Below are 14,934 nucleotides of genomic sequence, written 5' to 3'. Positions count from 1 at the left end.
TACTGAAAGTCATGTAATATGACAAAATTAAAAAAATATGACTAAATATACAATAGTCGATGACTAAAAGTGAAAGTTGTTCAAAGTCAGAGATGTACTATGGAAAAATTAAAAGAGTAGAACTAAGGGGGGGGAGGGTGTATTCAAGACTTTTAAAAACTTTCAAAGACTTCTAAAGTGATGGATTTTAATTGACTTTTGTAGAGTTTTTGTAAACTTTCATAGAATGTTTTGAACTTTTATCAACTTTGTAAGAGTTTATAAATATCCGTGGGACAAACATTTATAGACTTTTAAAAACTTTTTCATATTAAAAAATCTACAAAAGTCATTAAAACTCTAAATTGAATACACCCTTACAAACATTCCATAACTTTTAATTGCAGTCCACGACTTTAGAAGTCTACTGGTATTCGATTCAGACTTTTATAGATTCTTTAAAGTCTACTGGTATTCAAAAAGTTATTAACTTTCATAGACCGTGTCAGAATAAGATTTCTATAGACTTTTTCTTCATTAATATAAATAGATGAAATCCAACCCTTCATCCCCAAACTTTTCAACATTCTCTACAGATCTTTTTTCCTCTATCAAAATCAGACAAACTGAAAAATTATTATTTGTTGATATTCAAAGAAAAAAATTTGTTCCAATCACAACAAAAAAATTACTGCGATCGTAGTAAAAAAAAATTGTTGAGATCGCAGCAATAACTGTTTGCAGTAGGTTGCTGCTGTTCGCAACAAATTTTTGCTGCGAATAGTAGCAACAACAACATAAATATAAATATTCTATAATATATTTGAATAATTTATATTTTATAATTTTATTTAATTAATATAATTTTATATAATTGTATGTTAATTAATTATTAATAGATGTATTTCTATTAAGTTAAATTTTTTGAGAAATTCTTATTTATTTTATAGTAATTATAAATGGGAAATCTTTATCAAGAAAAAAGTAAAGGTAAAAATAAATTTAATTTATTTATAATTTATAAAATATATTTTTGTAAGAAAATTATAAATAATGTATTAATAAAAGAGCAAATTGCCATTTTGGTCCACTAACTATAGGGGTTTTTTTAATTGTAGTCCACGACTTTCAAAACTGTTAATTGCATACCATGACTATTCAATTTTTATCAATTTTGGTAACTCCGGCCAAATTACCGGCCAAATGTCGCCGGAAAATTCTAAACCCTAAAATAATGAGGGTATTTTAGTCATTTCATGTCTGTTTTCTTCTTCTCCGTCGAATCTCTTCTTCTCCGACGGACCATCTGCTGCTTCTTGCCTTTTGGATGCAATTTCAAGAATATGGAACTTGAAGCAAATAAAAAATCAAACTTAACAAGAAATCCAGCCCGCAACTACCATGGTTTTGCTGCATTGCGCCGCCGCCAAAAGCTCGCTGCTCACGCCGGACGGGGAAGGGAAGGATCGCCGGACAACACTGCTGGTTCTTCGCTCCACCACTCACACTCGCCGCCGGGAAAAACAGAGATGAGGAAGGATGTTGATCACTGGAGAGGAGGCCACTGTTGTTTGTCGCTGGAGGAGAGCCAAGGTCGCCATTGTTCCGCCGGAGAGGAACCAAAGTTGCCGCCGGTCGAAGCTGCTCGGAGAGAACACATCTACATGTTCTACTATGCTATAGAGGATGCTGACGCTACGCTGGAGGGAGAACACCGTCGTCTACTGCTCTGTTCATCGCGAAGGCGTCGCCGGAAATGCGCAAGAACGCCGGAGATGAAGAACAGACATGTGAAATTACTAAAATACCCCTCATTATTTTAGGGTTTAGAATTTTCCGGCGAATTTGGCCGGAGTGACCAAAATTGATAAAAATTGAATAGTCATAGTATGCAATTAACAGTTTTGAAAGTCGTGGACTGCAATTAAAAAGACCCCTATAGTCAGTGGACCAAAATGGCGATTTGCTCTTTTATTAATACATTATTTGTAATTTTCTTACAAAAATATATTTTATAAATTATAAATAAATTAAATTTATTTTTACCTTTACTTTTTTCTTGATAAAGATCTCCCATTTTTAATTACTATAAAATAAATTAGAATTTCTCAAAAAATTTAACTTAATAGAAATACATCTATTAATAATTAATTAACATACAATTATATAAAATTATATTAGTTAAATAAAATTATAAAATATAAATTATTCAAATATATTATAGAATATTTATATTTATGTTGTTGTTGCTACTGTTCGCAGCAAAAATTTGCTGCGAACAGCAGCAAAAATTTGCTGCGAACAGCAGCAACCTACTGCAAACAGTTATTGCTGCGATCGCAACAATTTTCTTTTGCTGCGATCGCAGTAATTTTTTTGTTGTGATTGGAACAAATTTTTTTTTCTTTAAATATCAACGAATAATAATTTTTCAGTTTGTCTGATTTTGATAGAGGAAAAAAGATCTGTAGAGAATGTTAAAAAGTTTGGGGATGGAGGGTTGAATTTCATTTATTTATATTAATGAAGAAAAAGTCTATAGAAATCTTATTCTGACACAGTCTAGGAAAGTTAATAACTTTTTGAATACCAATAGACTTTTAAAGAATTTATAAAAGTCTGAATCGAATACCAGTATATTTTTAAAGAGTTTTGAAAAGTTTAAATCCAATACCGACAAACTTTTAAAATGTCTTTAAAAATCTAAATTGGATACCACCAAACTTTTAAAGTTGATAAAAATTTTAAAAATTTATGAAAATCACGATTGAATACCCCCAAAATAAGGGAATGTCACAATAGTCTGGAAAAGTGTAATTTGCTCTACTTTGGCCAATCACCAACTCGTTGAGTTTTTTATCCTTGAACGCCAAAAAGTACTCGGAGAAAGCATATTGCAGTTCTACTCTCACGTTTATAAGACCACCGATGGTTCTTCTGAAGGCAGTTTCCCCGGCACAACGTCTTCTACCTCCCAATATTTCATTCTTTCGGATACAGAAAAAGTTAGGGTTTTGTTTCTCTCAGAATCGCCACTGAATTTGAAGTTGTCTACTCGGTTTGATTTGACTGGAAGTCCGAGCTCAAATGGCCTGTGTATATATTCCGGTGCAGAATTCGGAGGAGGAGGTCCTAGTCGCTCTGGACCAGCTCCCAAGAGACGCTTCTGATATACTCGACATTCTTAAAGCCGAGCAAGCTCCTCTTGATCTCTGGCTAATTATCGCTGTAAGTATTTCACACCTTCACATATACATACACGGTAAAGTTTATACCTTGAAGAAAAATTAGGAACCTTTACTGCGAAATAGGGATGCTTTGTATATGCTTGAATTTCAGTAAATGTATGAACATATATGCCTCCGAACTACAGTATTTCTTTTTCAAATGAGTATGAAAGTTTGCTTCTATTTTTGTGCTGAACTTTGCATTTATTTGTTGTATAAACTGAAAAGCACACAAATGTTATTATGGCTACAAGCTAAACATGCGTATGAATTCCTGTGTACATGTGGAATAGTTCATTCGAGTGTGCTTACTTGCACATAGTACATCAGTGGTTTCAAAGGCTTGTAACTTTTCTTGGACATATAGTTTTACTATGTGCTGAATTAATATTTCGTTCTTGTTGGCAAGTTATGAATTCTATAAATTGGCATGGAGTTTTCATTAGTTGGGTTTCATGTCTTGTTAGGAAAAGGATTTCTAATCTATTCTGCTTGCTGGTCATTTTGTTAAGTGTTATGCTGTTGTTCTTATTTTTCATTTTCTGGTGTTGGGGCAGAGGGAGTATTTCAAACAAGGCAAAATTGAACAGTTTCGGCAAATATTGGAGGAGGGATCTAGTCCGGGTAATATTTTCACACAGCAGTGAACAATACTTTGTTAACATTCTATTGGTTATTTTATCTATTGGTTTGCTCAATGTTACATAGTCTGAGATATTGATATTAATATACTTCCATTTCGTTTTTCCTGTCCATTCTTGCTTGAAAAATTTCAAATGATGTTGTTATTGCTTCTCTGAATGTAATTAACTTGTATTAGGATTGCTACCCTGCAGACATTGATGAATATTATGCGGATGTGAGGTATGATAGAATTGCTATTCTAAATGCGTTGGGGGCATATTATAGCTATCTTGGGAAGATCGAGACAAAACATAGAGAAAAGGAGGATCACTTTATAATGGCAACTCAGTACTATAATAAGGCATCAAGGATTGACATGCACGAGCCTTCTACCTGGGTTGGGAAAGGTAAAAGCTAATGTAGAGAGCCATGGTATTATCCATTGGTAGCATTGAATTATTAACTGTCTAAAGATTATGGATGATTATATGTGTCTGCTTTACAGGTCAGCTTTTACTGGCCAAAGGAGATCTAGAGCAGGCATTTGCTGCCTTCAAGATTGTACTGGATGGAGATCGAGATAATGTTCCTGCTCTTCTTGGTCAGGTATTCTCAATTTTGCTTTGTTTTGTTACTTGAATAGTTGAACATGTTACTCAGCTTTATTTGGTATAATTAATTAGGAGCATTGTGTCTGTCTGATTGTTGGATGGGCTTGATTTGCTCAATGAAAGGGTGCTTAATCAACTTTCAAACTTTCATGTAATAGACAAATTTGTTTATGAATTATGATATTAATCTAATATCAGACATGTTTATTCCTTAAATTGGCATTTTAAAACATAAGTTATGGCTCTTTCAGTGTGGTTTAATGATGAATTCATTCTTTCTTGTATTTCTTGATCTCACATATCATATGGTTTAACTGTGTTTGCAACTACCCTAGCTTGTTAACTTTATTTTATTGTGTTAGGAGTATACCGCAGAACCCTTCACATTTACTAGCCATGGGCTTGAAAATCTGTTTGGCTTTCATATTAATTGATTTTTCACTTGCCTGCAGGCATGTGTTCAGTTTAGTCGGGGACGATATTCTGATTCATTGGAGTTATATAAGGTTCATTTAACTTTTCAATTTTTGTTTCTGTATTTATTTTTTTCTTTAAACAATGTGTACTTGCCAGCCCCTGGATTGGAAAGTGAAGTTGTGTTTCACTCCTTTCAGTCAAGGGAGTTGCTGACTTGCTGTCAGATTTTAACTTCTTCTTAACATTTCCTTGTCATCTATGTGCTTTGATCAGAGGGCATTGCAAGTGTACCCCCAATGTCCTGCTGCTGTAAGACTTGGAATTGGTCTTTGCCGATATAAATTGGGTCAACTTGTGAAGGCAAAGCAAGCATTTCAGCGTGTCTTGGAGGCAAGTTAGCCTCAGTTATCTAATTGCAGATTCAATTTGTGATCATTAGTTAAGGATTCCTTTTAAACATGACATTGAAATTTTATCATCTTTACAATAATTCTACAATTGTAGTTAGATCCAGAAAATGTGGAAGCTCTTGTTGCACTTGCTATTCTGGATTTGCAAACTAATGAAGGTGAGTGTTATTGCATGTAGCAGCAGCATTAGATTCTTCTGGATCAGTGAAATGACTTAGAAGAATTAAAAATGGACTATATATTCTCAAGTTTGTGTTATTTTGTTCTTCTGGACTAGCTTAACTTTAAAAATAGATCTTCACATTGTTCATTTTATCTAAATGGGCGTCACATGTCTTTGAACAGCTGGTAGCATTAGGGGAGGAATGGAAAAGATGCAAAAAGCTTTCGAGATATATCCTTATTGCGCAATGTCACTAAACTACTTAGCCAATCATTTTTTCTTTACTGGTCAACATTTTCTGGTTGAGCAACTTACTGAAACTGCACTTGCTGTTACTAATCATGGGCCGACTAAGTCACATTCTTACTACAATTTGGCGCGCTCATATCATAGCAAGGTCCATGTTTCATCCTTTAATGAATCTTAATTCTGTTCCCCTAGTTTTGACATAGTTTGGGTGGGTAGTTTGATGCTTGAATGTTCAATATCACTCTGAAAACTATGATACTTTAATGTAATAATCCAAGTGTATTTTAGAAACTTAGTTTTGATTTTCTTACTCGGTATTCTTGGCTAAATTTAATTTAACATTTACAATGGTTCTTATTTACCAACTTGGGTTTGTTTTGTTTTTTTCTATTGGTTAGCCAACATATTTCTTAGTTTTTGCATAGTGGTAATATATTTATTACTGGTTAGCAGGATTCCTTTAGTTAGGACTAATACTATGTTGATTAATGACACTATTATGACATAAATTTTAAGAATTATGCCTCTGGTAGGATTTCGTTTTCCACCTCAATATTCTAATGATAAGTATGTTTTCCTTGACTCAGGGAGACTATGAAAAAGCTGGAATGTACTATATGGCATCTGTAAAAGAAATCAATAAGCCACACGAATTTGTATTGCCCTATTACGGTATTTGGACTTCTCTTTCTTGTTTGTATTAAAAATTCTACCACATAATATAGCTATTGTTTACTGTCTTACGTTTTAGTAATATTTTTATATTGTGAAGGGTAAACATGTGATTAATATGTTCAGAACTCTTATCCTTAGGAGACTATTGGCATTTCATAGTCAGACTGCTTAGTTATCTGACACCCTATAAATATGCTCCAACTTCCTTTCTGTCATGTCCAATATAGAAGCTATTTAGTTTATATCTCTCTCTACTTGCTTAACACATAACTTCTGCCTCACCTGCAGGGCTTTTCAACCTTTAATTTATTGACACATCACACACACCATCTACAACAATAGTGTGACACCAAGTGTTACTAGTGACAGATTGTTATAGAAGTAGGAATGCAGAAATATTTGGCCATTTGGTTTCTTTAATAAGGAAGGTGTGACATACAGAAAAAATGGGGTTTAGTCCTGGGTGGCAACATACTTAGCATCTCCTCTTTTAAATTCATCAATGAATGGCTCATGAGTTGTTAGCTGACACTTGTGTTAGAGGAATATTTGATTATTTGTTGCCTTGTTGGTATCCCCAATTGAGGAACTAACCTTTGGGTTAATATTTGCCAACCTAGGTTAATAGAAGCAAAACCAATGGTTGGGTTAATACTTCTCCCCAAATTGACCCTGTGCCCTTCACTAACTAATAAACTGAAAACATCTAATTCTTATCACCTAAAATCAAAAGTGGTATTTAGTTTTACCTATGTGAATAATATGGAAAAATGTATCCATCACTCAACCCTCCATGTCCTCAATTAAACAACACACATGTACCACTTCACTTTACACCATGTCGGGATGGGTATTTGGGGAGAGGAAGTGCATTAATATTTTACAGGCCAAGGATTGAGAAAGTGGAACTTGATCATTTACTCCCACACTTGCTGTGATTGTTTCAAATAGGGCTGGGACAAGTTCAACTGAAATTGGGAGATCTTAGGAGTTCACTGTCAAATTTTGAAAAGGTCTTGGAGGTTTATCCTGAGAATTGTGAGACACTAAAAGTAAGTTATTGATGATATTTAATCTTCTTTATTTTTACTTTTCTCCATTCTTCCATAAGTCTAACACACCTATGTTTGATGTAGTCTCTTGCTCACATTTATGTGCAACTTGGGCAACCAGAGAAGGCTTTGGAGTATTTGAGGAAAGCCACCAAAGTTGATCCTCGTGACCCTCAGGTTATTATCCTGTCTTGTAAAACTTATCTCCAACAATTTTACTATTCAAGGTGCTGCAAACCATGGGGATGGCCTGAGAAAAGGAAAGGAAATGGAGGAGAAAGGGATTCTCTGAAGAAAATGAAAAGATTGTATTGATATACCAAACTCTTTTCCTATTTTCTAATGGAAGGGTTTCTAATTCTTACTTTTATCAGTTTGGAATTCTTGTGATGTATTGCAATTGTTTTGCTTATAAAGTTATTGAACTTGTAGTCCAACCACATAATTCCTTATTGTGAGTGCATTACTGCTTGTGGTGCAAATATTGAGTGTACACACCACTTACTTAGCATTTACTTATGAAAGATATGCTTATGTTCATTTTACATTTACAATAGTCCCCAATTTTGATCATTTGAATTGAATGCTTCATGTGTCACCATTAGATATGATACTTTCATCTGGTTGTATGAATGGTCTGCATTTTTCTGTTTGCTGATAGTGTATTCATTTTGATTCTTCTTAGGCATTTCTGGATCTTGGTGAACTTTTAATTTCAACGGATGCCGGTGCTGCTTTAGATGCCTTTAAAACAGTAAGAGCCTTAACTTCTAATGTTTTGTGGACTTGCCATGGTTCCTAGTGCTCACCTATCCTTTTTGGTTATGTGTGTGTGTGTATTTGATTTTGGGAGGGCTGTGGGGTTGGAAATAGGATTTGGAGGTTTCTGCTTTGGAAGAATTCTTGGTTTCTCTAGGTTGAAAGCTGCAGTTACCACTTTTCACTAAATACAATAAGGTGTATTTCTTCAAAAGAAGTACTCCGTATTATTTATAGTATGGGACAAATTTGCTTGTGTGCTTTCTTTTTAAACATTTTTTGTAATGGAAAATTGAACTTTCCAATCATGCATCTTAGATTTCCATTTGTTCAGTGTTCTTGTTAAAGACTTGGGCTTGTGTAAGTCTCACCACCAAATCTTGGGTGGGCAAGGCATCATGCTATATCTTGTACCCCCACCCCCCAATTTTTTTTTTCCTGTGCAATAAAATGGTTATTTTGCTTTAAAAAAGTTTCTGCAAATTTGGTTTAGTTTTTAATTGCTTTTTCTTCCAATTGATGTTAACTTTCTTATGCTTTTACTTTCATGTGATAGGATGATTAGACCTAACTTCTTGTTGCAGGCACGTAATTTATTGAAAAGGGCAAATGAGGAAGTACCTGTTGAGCTGCTTAATGACATTGGAGTCCTTCATTTTGAAAGGGGAGAATTTGAGGTTTGATACCTACTTCAGTTTTATGCTGCATTATGTACTGGCAGTTGCATGCATGCTTGAACTTGTCATTTACAATTTAACCTTTAGAAACTAAAATAACTGAAAGTTCTGTTGATTTCCAGCTTGCTGGACAAACTTTCAGGGATGCTTTAGGTGATGGCATATGGTCTAAGTTCCTTGATGCAAAACTGCAATCTGATGCTAATGGGAAAGCTCCAAATTATGAAGGACTTCAACATTCCAATGGCGAAGCACCATGTGAACTTTTCAAAACTGTGCAATATCCAATGGATGCCAGTGCATCCATCCGTCAATACAAAGACTTCCAATTGTTTCAGAGACTTGAGGAACAGGGCATTGCTGTAGAACTTCCTTGGAATAAAGTTTCCCCACTGTTTAACCAGGCAAGATTGCTGGAACAGTTATATGACACAGAAACTGCCTGCATCTTTTACCGCCTGATCTTGTTTAAGGTAGTGTTTCCATCTGACATTATGATAAGGATGGGGATGATGCATTAATAATGAATCTAGTAGTTCTGAGATTGAATATTTGTTTTCAGATATTTTGGTCTCTGCTTAAATCTTTATTGTGCCTCAAATTTTATCAGTATCTAATGTTCCTGAAGAATCATAAATTGATGATAATCTGATGGAATGGTTACATTATATAGTTTTGAAAAAAAGGACTGTAATCCCCTAAAAAAGGAATACCTTAAATATATCAAACACAAAAAGCACTATGATATTATTTTCCTTGAAAGATGTGCCACCGAAAATTGAATGCTAGGTACTGCCTTATTGATGTATGGTTTTGAAATGCTGTCTGTTGGGGCTAGCAAACTTTCTTGTTATTGAGGCTACAAATGTAGCATGCAATGATGTAGATGTTACTGGTGCTATTAATACTCCAATGATGCAATAATTGCCGTAATTTTTTTGAACCTTGGATGTTTTGCCTTTTCATAACTGAAGAATCTCGCAGAAATGCATTGACATAAAATGTTCTTTAGTCTATTTGGTTTCTTTTCTTTTTAATTTTTATGGGGTATTTAATATTAATGTAAACTTTGATGCTGTCATTGGAAGATTGGATCTGACTAGTTTCCTTGAAAAATCTGAACTCTTTTATTTGGTTTCAGTATCCAGACTATGTAGATGCTTATTTGAGACTCGCTGCAATAGCCAAAGCGCGGAATAATGTTCAGCTGAGCATTGAGCTGGTTGTTCCTCTAACAGCCCTACTTTGCTACACCTCCATTTCATTTACTTCCATTTGATTGTTAAATTCATTAATACAAGATGCTTTTGTTCATAGATTGGTGATGCTCTCAAAGTGGATGATAAGTGCCCAAATGCATTATTAATGCTTGGGGACCTGGAAATTAAGAATGATGATTGGGTCAAGGCAAAAGAAACATTCCGAGCAGCCAAGGAAGGGATTGATGGAAATGAATCTTATGCTACTCTTTGTCTGGTATGCACATAAATTTTGATATGATTTATACTATATACTCCCTCTGTTCCATTTTATGTGTTTGGTTCGGTTAACGATGTTTGACTGAATTTATTTTTAATTCAAGTTTTTATAGTATTAATAACTATTAAGGTTTGTATTAATATATAAAATTTTATGTATTTAGAAACTATATTAGAAGTACTATTAAACACAAAAAAAATCAAATTTAAAAATAAATAAAAAATACTAAAGAAAATAAGCAAAAGAAAAAAAAAACTAGTTGGTTTGACCTTTGAATAGTAAATAAGACAGAGGGAGTACTTTATATTTCTCAACCGGTCTTAAAAATGCCTTTAGCATTTCTTTGTACGTGTACAGACATGGAAGTTGCATTGACTCATTGAGTACTATAGGACTTAGTTATCATGACTTTTGATTCCATTTGATACTGAACATGCTTACATACAACATACTCTGATCCATTTTTTTTTTTCTGACATTGTTAGGGAAATTGGAACTACTTCGCTGCAATTCGCAATGAGAAAAGAAATCCTAAATTGGAAGCTACACATCTGGAGAAGGCTAAGGAGCTCTATACAAAAGTATTTTCTTGCCCTGCCAATTTCTATTTTCTCCTTTGCCTTGTGAAAGGCATTTGATATCCTTATTATTGAGTCTTGTTCATTTGTTTCATTTTTTGAAACACTGGAATATAGTTGGATGGAATCGTGATTCCAATTTACCTCTGATTCCTCCTGCACACAAGGAATAGGAAAGAGATTTGATTACATCGCCCTAACTTTAGACCATTTCAGTCCCACAACAGCAGAAACAAGAATGCGAAAAATGGATTAAATGTACAAACTATTTTGATTAAGTAGGCCATGCAATGATTTTTACCAGCTTTAACTGCAATTTTGTTCCTTGAACTGTCCTTTCTCATTTTAACATTTCCTCTACATCCATTGACATTGAGGTTTTGTTTCTTATTAGGAGTTTCTCTATTTAGCCTTCATTATTTCTTCTGTAAGAAGATATTTCACACTTCATCTATGATGTGAGAATACAGTGCTATGTATACATGCAGAAACTCTATAAGAATGGAAAGACTATCCCTATAATCATGCCAACCTATCCCTACAATCATGTTTATCCTATCCTTAAGATTAAGTGATCCAAAATCTGTGTAATCATTCTATTTACAATTCATAACATCTCTTAATTAAATAGTTTCTTTCCCAGTATACTAAGATGCTATATTCTACCAGGTTCTCTTTCAGCATAACTCTAATCTATATGCAGCAAATGGTGCTGGTGTTATTTTGGCAGAAAAAGGTCAATTTGATATTTCAAAGGATCTTTTCACCCAGGTAGTTAATGGATTATACATTTGTTACACTGAAGGGAAAATTCATAAATTACGTGGTAAATTTTTTGTTGTCCATTCTTGTAGGTTCAAGAAGCTGCAAGCGGAAATGTTTTTGTCCAAATGCCAGATGTATGGATTAATCTTGCACATGTTCACTTTGCCCAAGGAAATTTTGCACTTGCAGTGAAAATGGTTGGTTTCATTGTTTCTATTTTCTTGATTTAACAGTTATGCCTCAAACTTTTTGCTTCACCTCTTGATGATACTGGACTTTTGCAGTATCAAAATTGCTTGCGGAAATTCTATCATAATACCGACAGCCAGGTGCTTCTCTATTTAGCCAGAACACATTATGAAGCTGAGCAGTGGCAGGACTGCAAAAAGACTCTGTTAAGAGCCATCCACTTGTCACCGTCAAATTACACATTAAGATTCGATGCGGGTGTAGCATTGCAAAAGTTTTCTGCCTCAACCTTACAGAAGACAAAGAGGACTGTTGATGAGGTTTTCCAAACAAAGCCCTCTTTCTTCTTCCTTTATGGTTTCTCCCCTTTCCTGTATTGACTTGTGTGGGAAAATACCTTAGTCCTTTCTTGATTGCCAACCTTTTTTGTGCCCTGCGTTTGAAATTTCCAGCTACAATTTATTTTAAGCTCACTGCACCTTTGATCTGCACAATTAAATGAATTCACCATGGATTTGTACGGAGTAATAAGTAATCCTTAGAGCATGGGATTCCCTTTATAGGTTAGTGCTAAATGGAACAAATTGTCCACACTTTGGCTTTCTACTATAGATCATCCAATGTCAGTATTGGCATTGTCATGTATAAAGTGATAAACCAAGCTGTTTAGCTGAGCATGTGGCTCAAGGGGAATAACTAAAACTAAGTCCATTCATACACTTCAGAAAATTGATTTCTGATTCATGTATTTTATTCAATTGAGATAGGTGAGGTCAACCGTTGCAGAGCTTAAGAATGCAGTTCGTTTATTCAGCATGTTATCTACTGCTTCAAATCTTCACATGCATGGGTTTGATGAGAAAAAGATTGAAACTCATGTTGAATACTGCAAGCACTTACTCGAGGCAGCCAAAGTCCATTGTGAGGCAGCTGAGCGTGAAGACCAACAAATTAAGCAGAGACTGGAGCTTGCTCGTCAGGTTATATTGGCTGAGGAAAATCAAAGAAAAGCTGAGGAACAGAAAAAATATCAAGTAAATGCTAAGCTTTTAACATATTGTAAATGTTAAGCATTTAGCATATTATAAAGATTCTTCATTGCTTTGTGTTTTCCATATTTAATCTCTGAAACAGATGGAGAGACGGAAACAGGAGGATGAACTTAAGCAAGTGATGCAACAAGAAGAACACCTATTGCGCAAAAAGGTAATTATTCTCCTCTCAATTCTATAGTTCCCGGTGGTCAGACATCTTGCCATGTTCTTTTAATGTTCCGTTGCAACTTTATTCTCCATTGTAATCCATAACTCAATTCATTTTTAATACACCATGCCTAGATTATCGTAGTTCCCAATGACCAATAGTTCACAAGTGCTCCAGCTAGCAGTTTGTTTATTATTCTGGTAGAATGTACTTCAGATAATTCTTGAAAGATGTCATTCTTTATCAAATACTTGTTCTATTGAAACTATGACTGGTTCCTAAAATACAAATCTGAAGTTGTCTTTATCATGAAGACTTCATGTTTGTTTTTGATCATTTCTGAATTGGTTAGTTTTCCTTCAATACTTTTTCATCTGGGAAATTGAACCTTATATTTCAATTTTTTGTGAAGGAACAATGGAAAAGTAGCACTTCTGCCTCTAAGCGAAAGGATAGACCCCATGCTGAGGATGAAGAGGGGGGCAATGGTGATCGGAGGAGGAGAAAAGGTGGGAAACGCAGAAAGAGGGACAAAAAATCACACTATGATTCTGAGGAAGCAGATATGGATAATCAAGAAGAAATGGATGAAGATGGCAATATGAATTACAGGGATCATGATCACGATGATCAAGCAGAGAACAATCCACAGGATCTTCTTGCAGCAGCTGGGCTTGAAGATTCTGATGCCGAGGATGATGGGGTAATTCTTCTCTCTTGTTGCCTATAAATATTTAATGTTATTATGTGTGTGTGCATATGTATGTATATAAGTATATTTTGTTTCTAACTGGTTTGAATCTCTTTTTGATCGCTGAAAGCCTGAACCTCCATCAAATGCAAATCGACGGAGGCATGCATGGTCTTCAGATGAGGAAGATGAACCATTGCAGAGGCAGGGTAGTGACAGAGGAGGTGATGGTGAAAAGCCAAATGATGCTGATGAGTAAGATCAAATTCCTAAAAATCTGAGGTTGGTGATAACTAGTCCACATACATTTTCCTGACTCTCTTATGCTAAGACTGTAAGTGCCGTTTGCTTGAGTGCTCTGTTTGGCCTAGATAACTTAGCAAGCACTCTTCAAACCCGTGTCTCGCAGGAACTCATTTTTGTTAAAATACTTGTCTGACCTTCTGCACTCTTATTCAAAATAGGCTGCAATAGTAATTTCATGTATGGTTGTAACTTAAAAGTCATGGGTAGACATTTTATTCAAAACTTTTGTATTTGCCATCACATTTTACTTTTTAACCCAGGAATATGTGCATAGTTGATTATTTGGTATATTACCACTAAATCTTTATAGTCTGCAGTTTAGTTTTCTTGAGGCAGACTGGCTTAGTAAAAAAGTCCATTTTTTTGGGGCAAAATCTGCACAAGGATGATTAGGGCAAATTATACCATGGACCAGGATCTACCTTGCATTGTAGATCCTAGTCCAAAAATAACTTTCAGATTCTACATTTGCAGTTGACATATTTTATGTGTTTGTAGTTAATAACTTTCAGATTCTACATTTTGTACTTGTAGACACATAACATGTTAACCAGCATTTTATGTGTTTTTAGTTAATATATTCTGTACTTGCAGCTAACAATTTATGTGTCTGTAATTATCATGTTATGTGCCTTCTATTTGTTTACGTGTATAGATTAACTGCAGGTACAACATGTGTTAAACTGTAGACACATAATTTTTGGATCAGGGTTCACAATGCAATATGAACCCTGGTCCATGGTATAACAATTGGATGAATAGCTAGCCCCTAGCCAGCCAGAAAGAAGTGTCAAAGATTAATATTCATGTTTGTTCATGTTGCTTGCTCAAATCCAGCTGATACAGAGCATTAAAGCCATTTTGAACAGGGCCCCCTTAG

The 14,934-nt window shown here is 34.7% G+C and overlaps 1 protein-coding gene across 1 annotated transcript; it reads left to right on the top strand.

The window, feature by feature from the left end:
- The first annotated feature begins 2,793 nt into the window (after window positions 1-2,793).
- On the top strand, window positions 2,794-14,342 carry LOC116019656 (protein CTR9 homolog). The gene is made up of 24 exons (XM_031259938.1): window positions 2,794-3,207; window positions 3,764-3,830; window positions 4,043-4,237; window positions 4,336-4,436; window positions 4,894-4,947; window positions 5,132-5,248; window positions 5,363-5,426; window positions 5,614-5,828; window positions 6,268-6,352; window positions 7,307-7,407; window positions 7,492-7,584; window positions 8,093-8,161; window positions 8,751-8,843; window positions 8,966-9,316; window positions 9,985-10,065; window positions 10,161-10,319; window positions 10,808-10,903; window positions 11,570-11,671; window positions 11,755-11,862; window positions 11,950-12,174; window positions 12,622-12,888; window positions 12,989-13,060; window positions 13,470-13,760; window positions 13,879-14,342. Exons 1-24 carry the CDS (start codon window positions 3,067-3,069, stop codon window positions 14,005-14,007), a joined length of 3,276 nt encoding a protein of 1,091 aa, XP_031115798.1. The 5' UTR covers window positions 2,794-3,066; the 3' UTR covers window positions 14,008-14,342.
- Window positions 14,343-14,934: the final 592 nt, after the last annotated feature.

This window comes from Ipomoea triloba, chromosome 5 (genome assembly GCF_003576645.1).
Source record: "Ipomoea triloba cultivar NCNSP0323 chromosome 5, ASM357664v1".
NCBI classification, from domain to species: Eukaryota; Viridiplantae; Streptophyta; class Magnoliopsida; order Solanales; family Convolvulaceae; genus Ipomoea; species Ipomoea triloba.
Note: the sequence above shows the minus strand (reverse complement) of the source record. Positions and strands in the feature narration are given on the sequence as shown.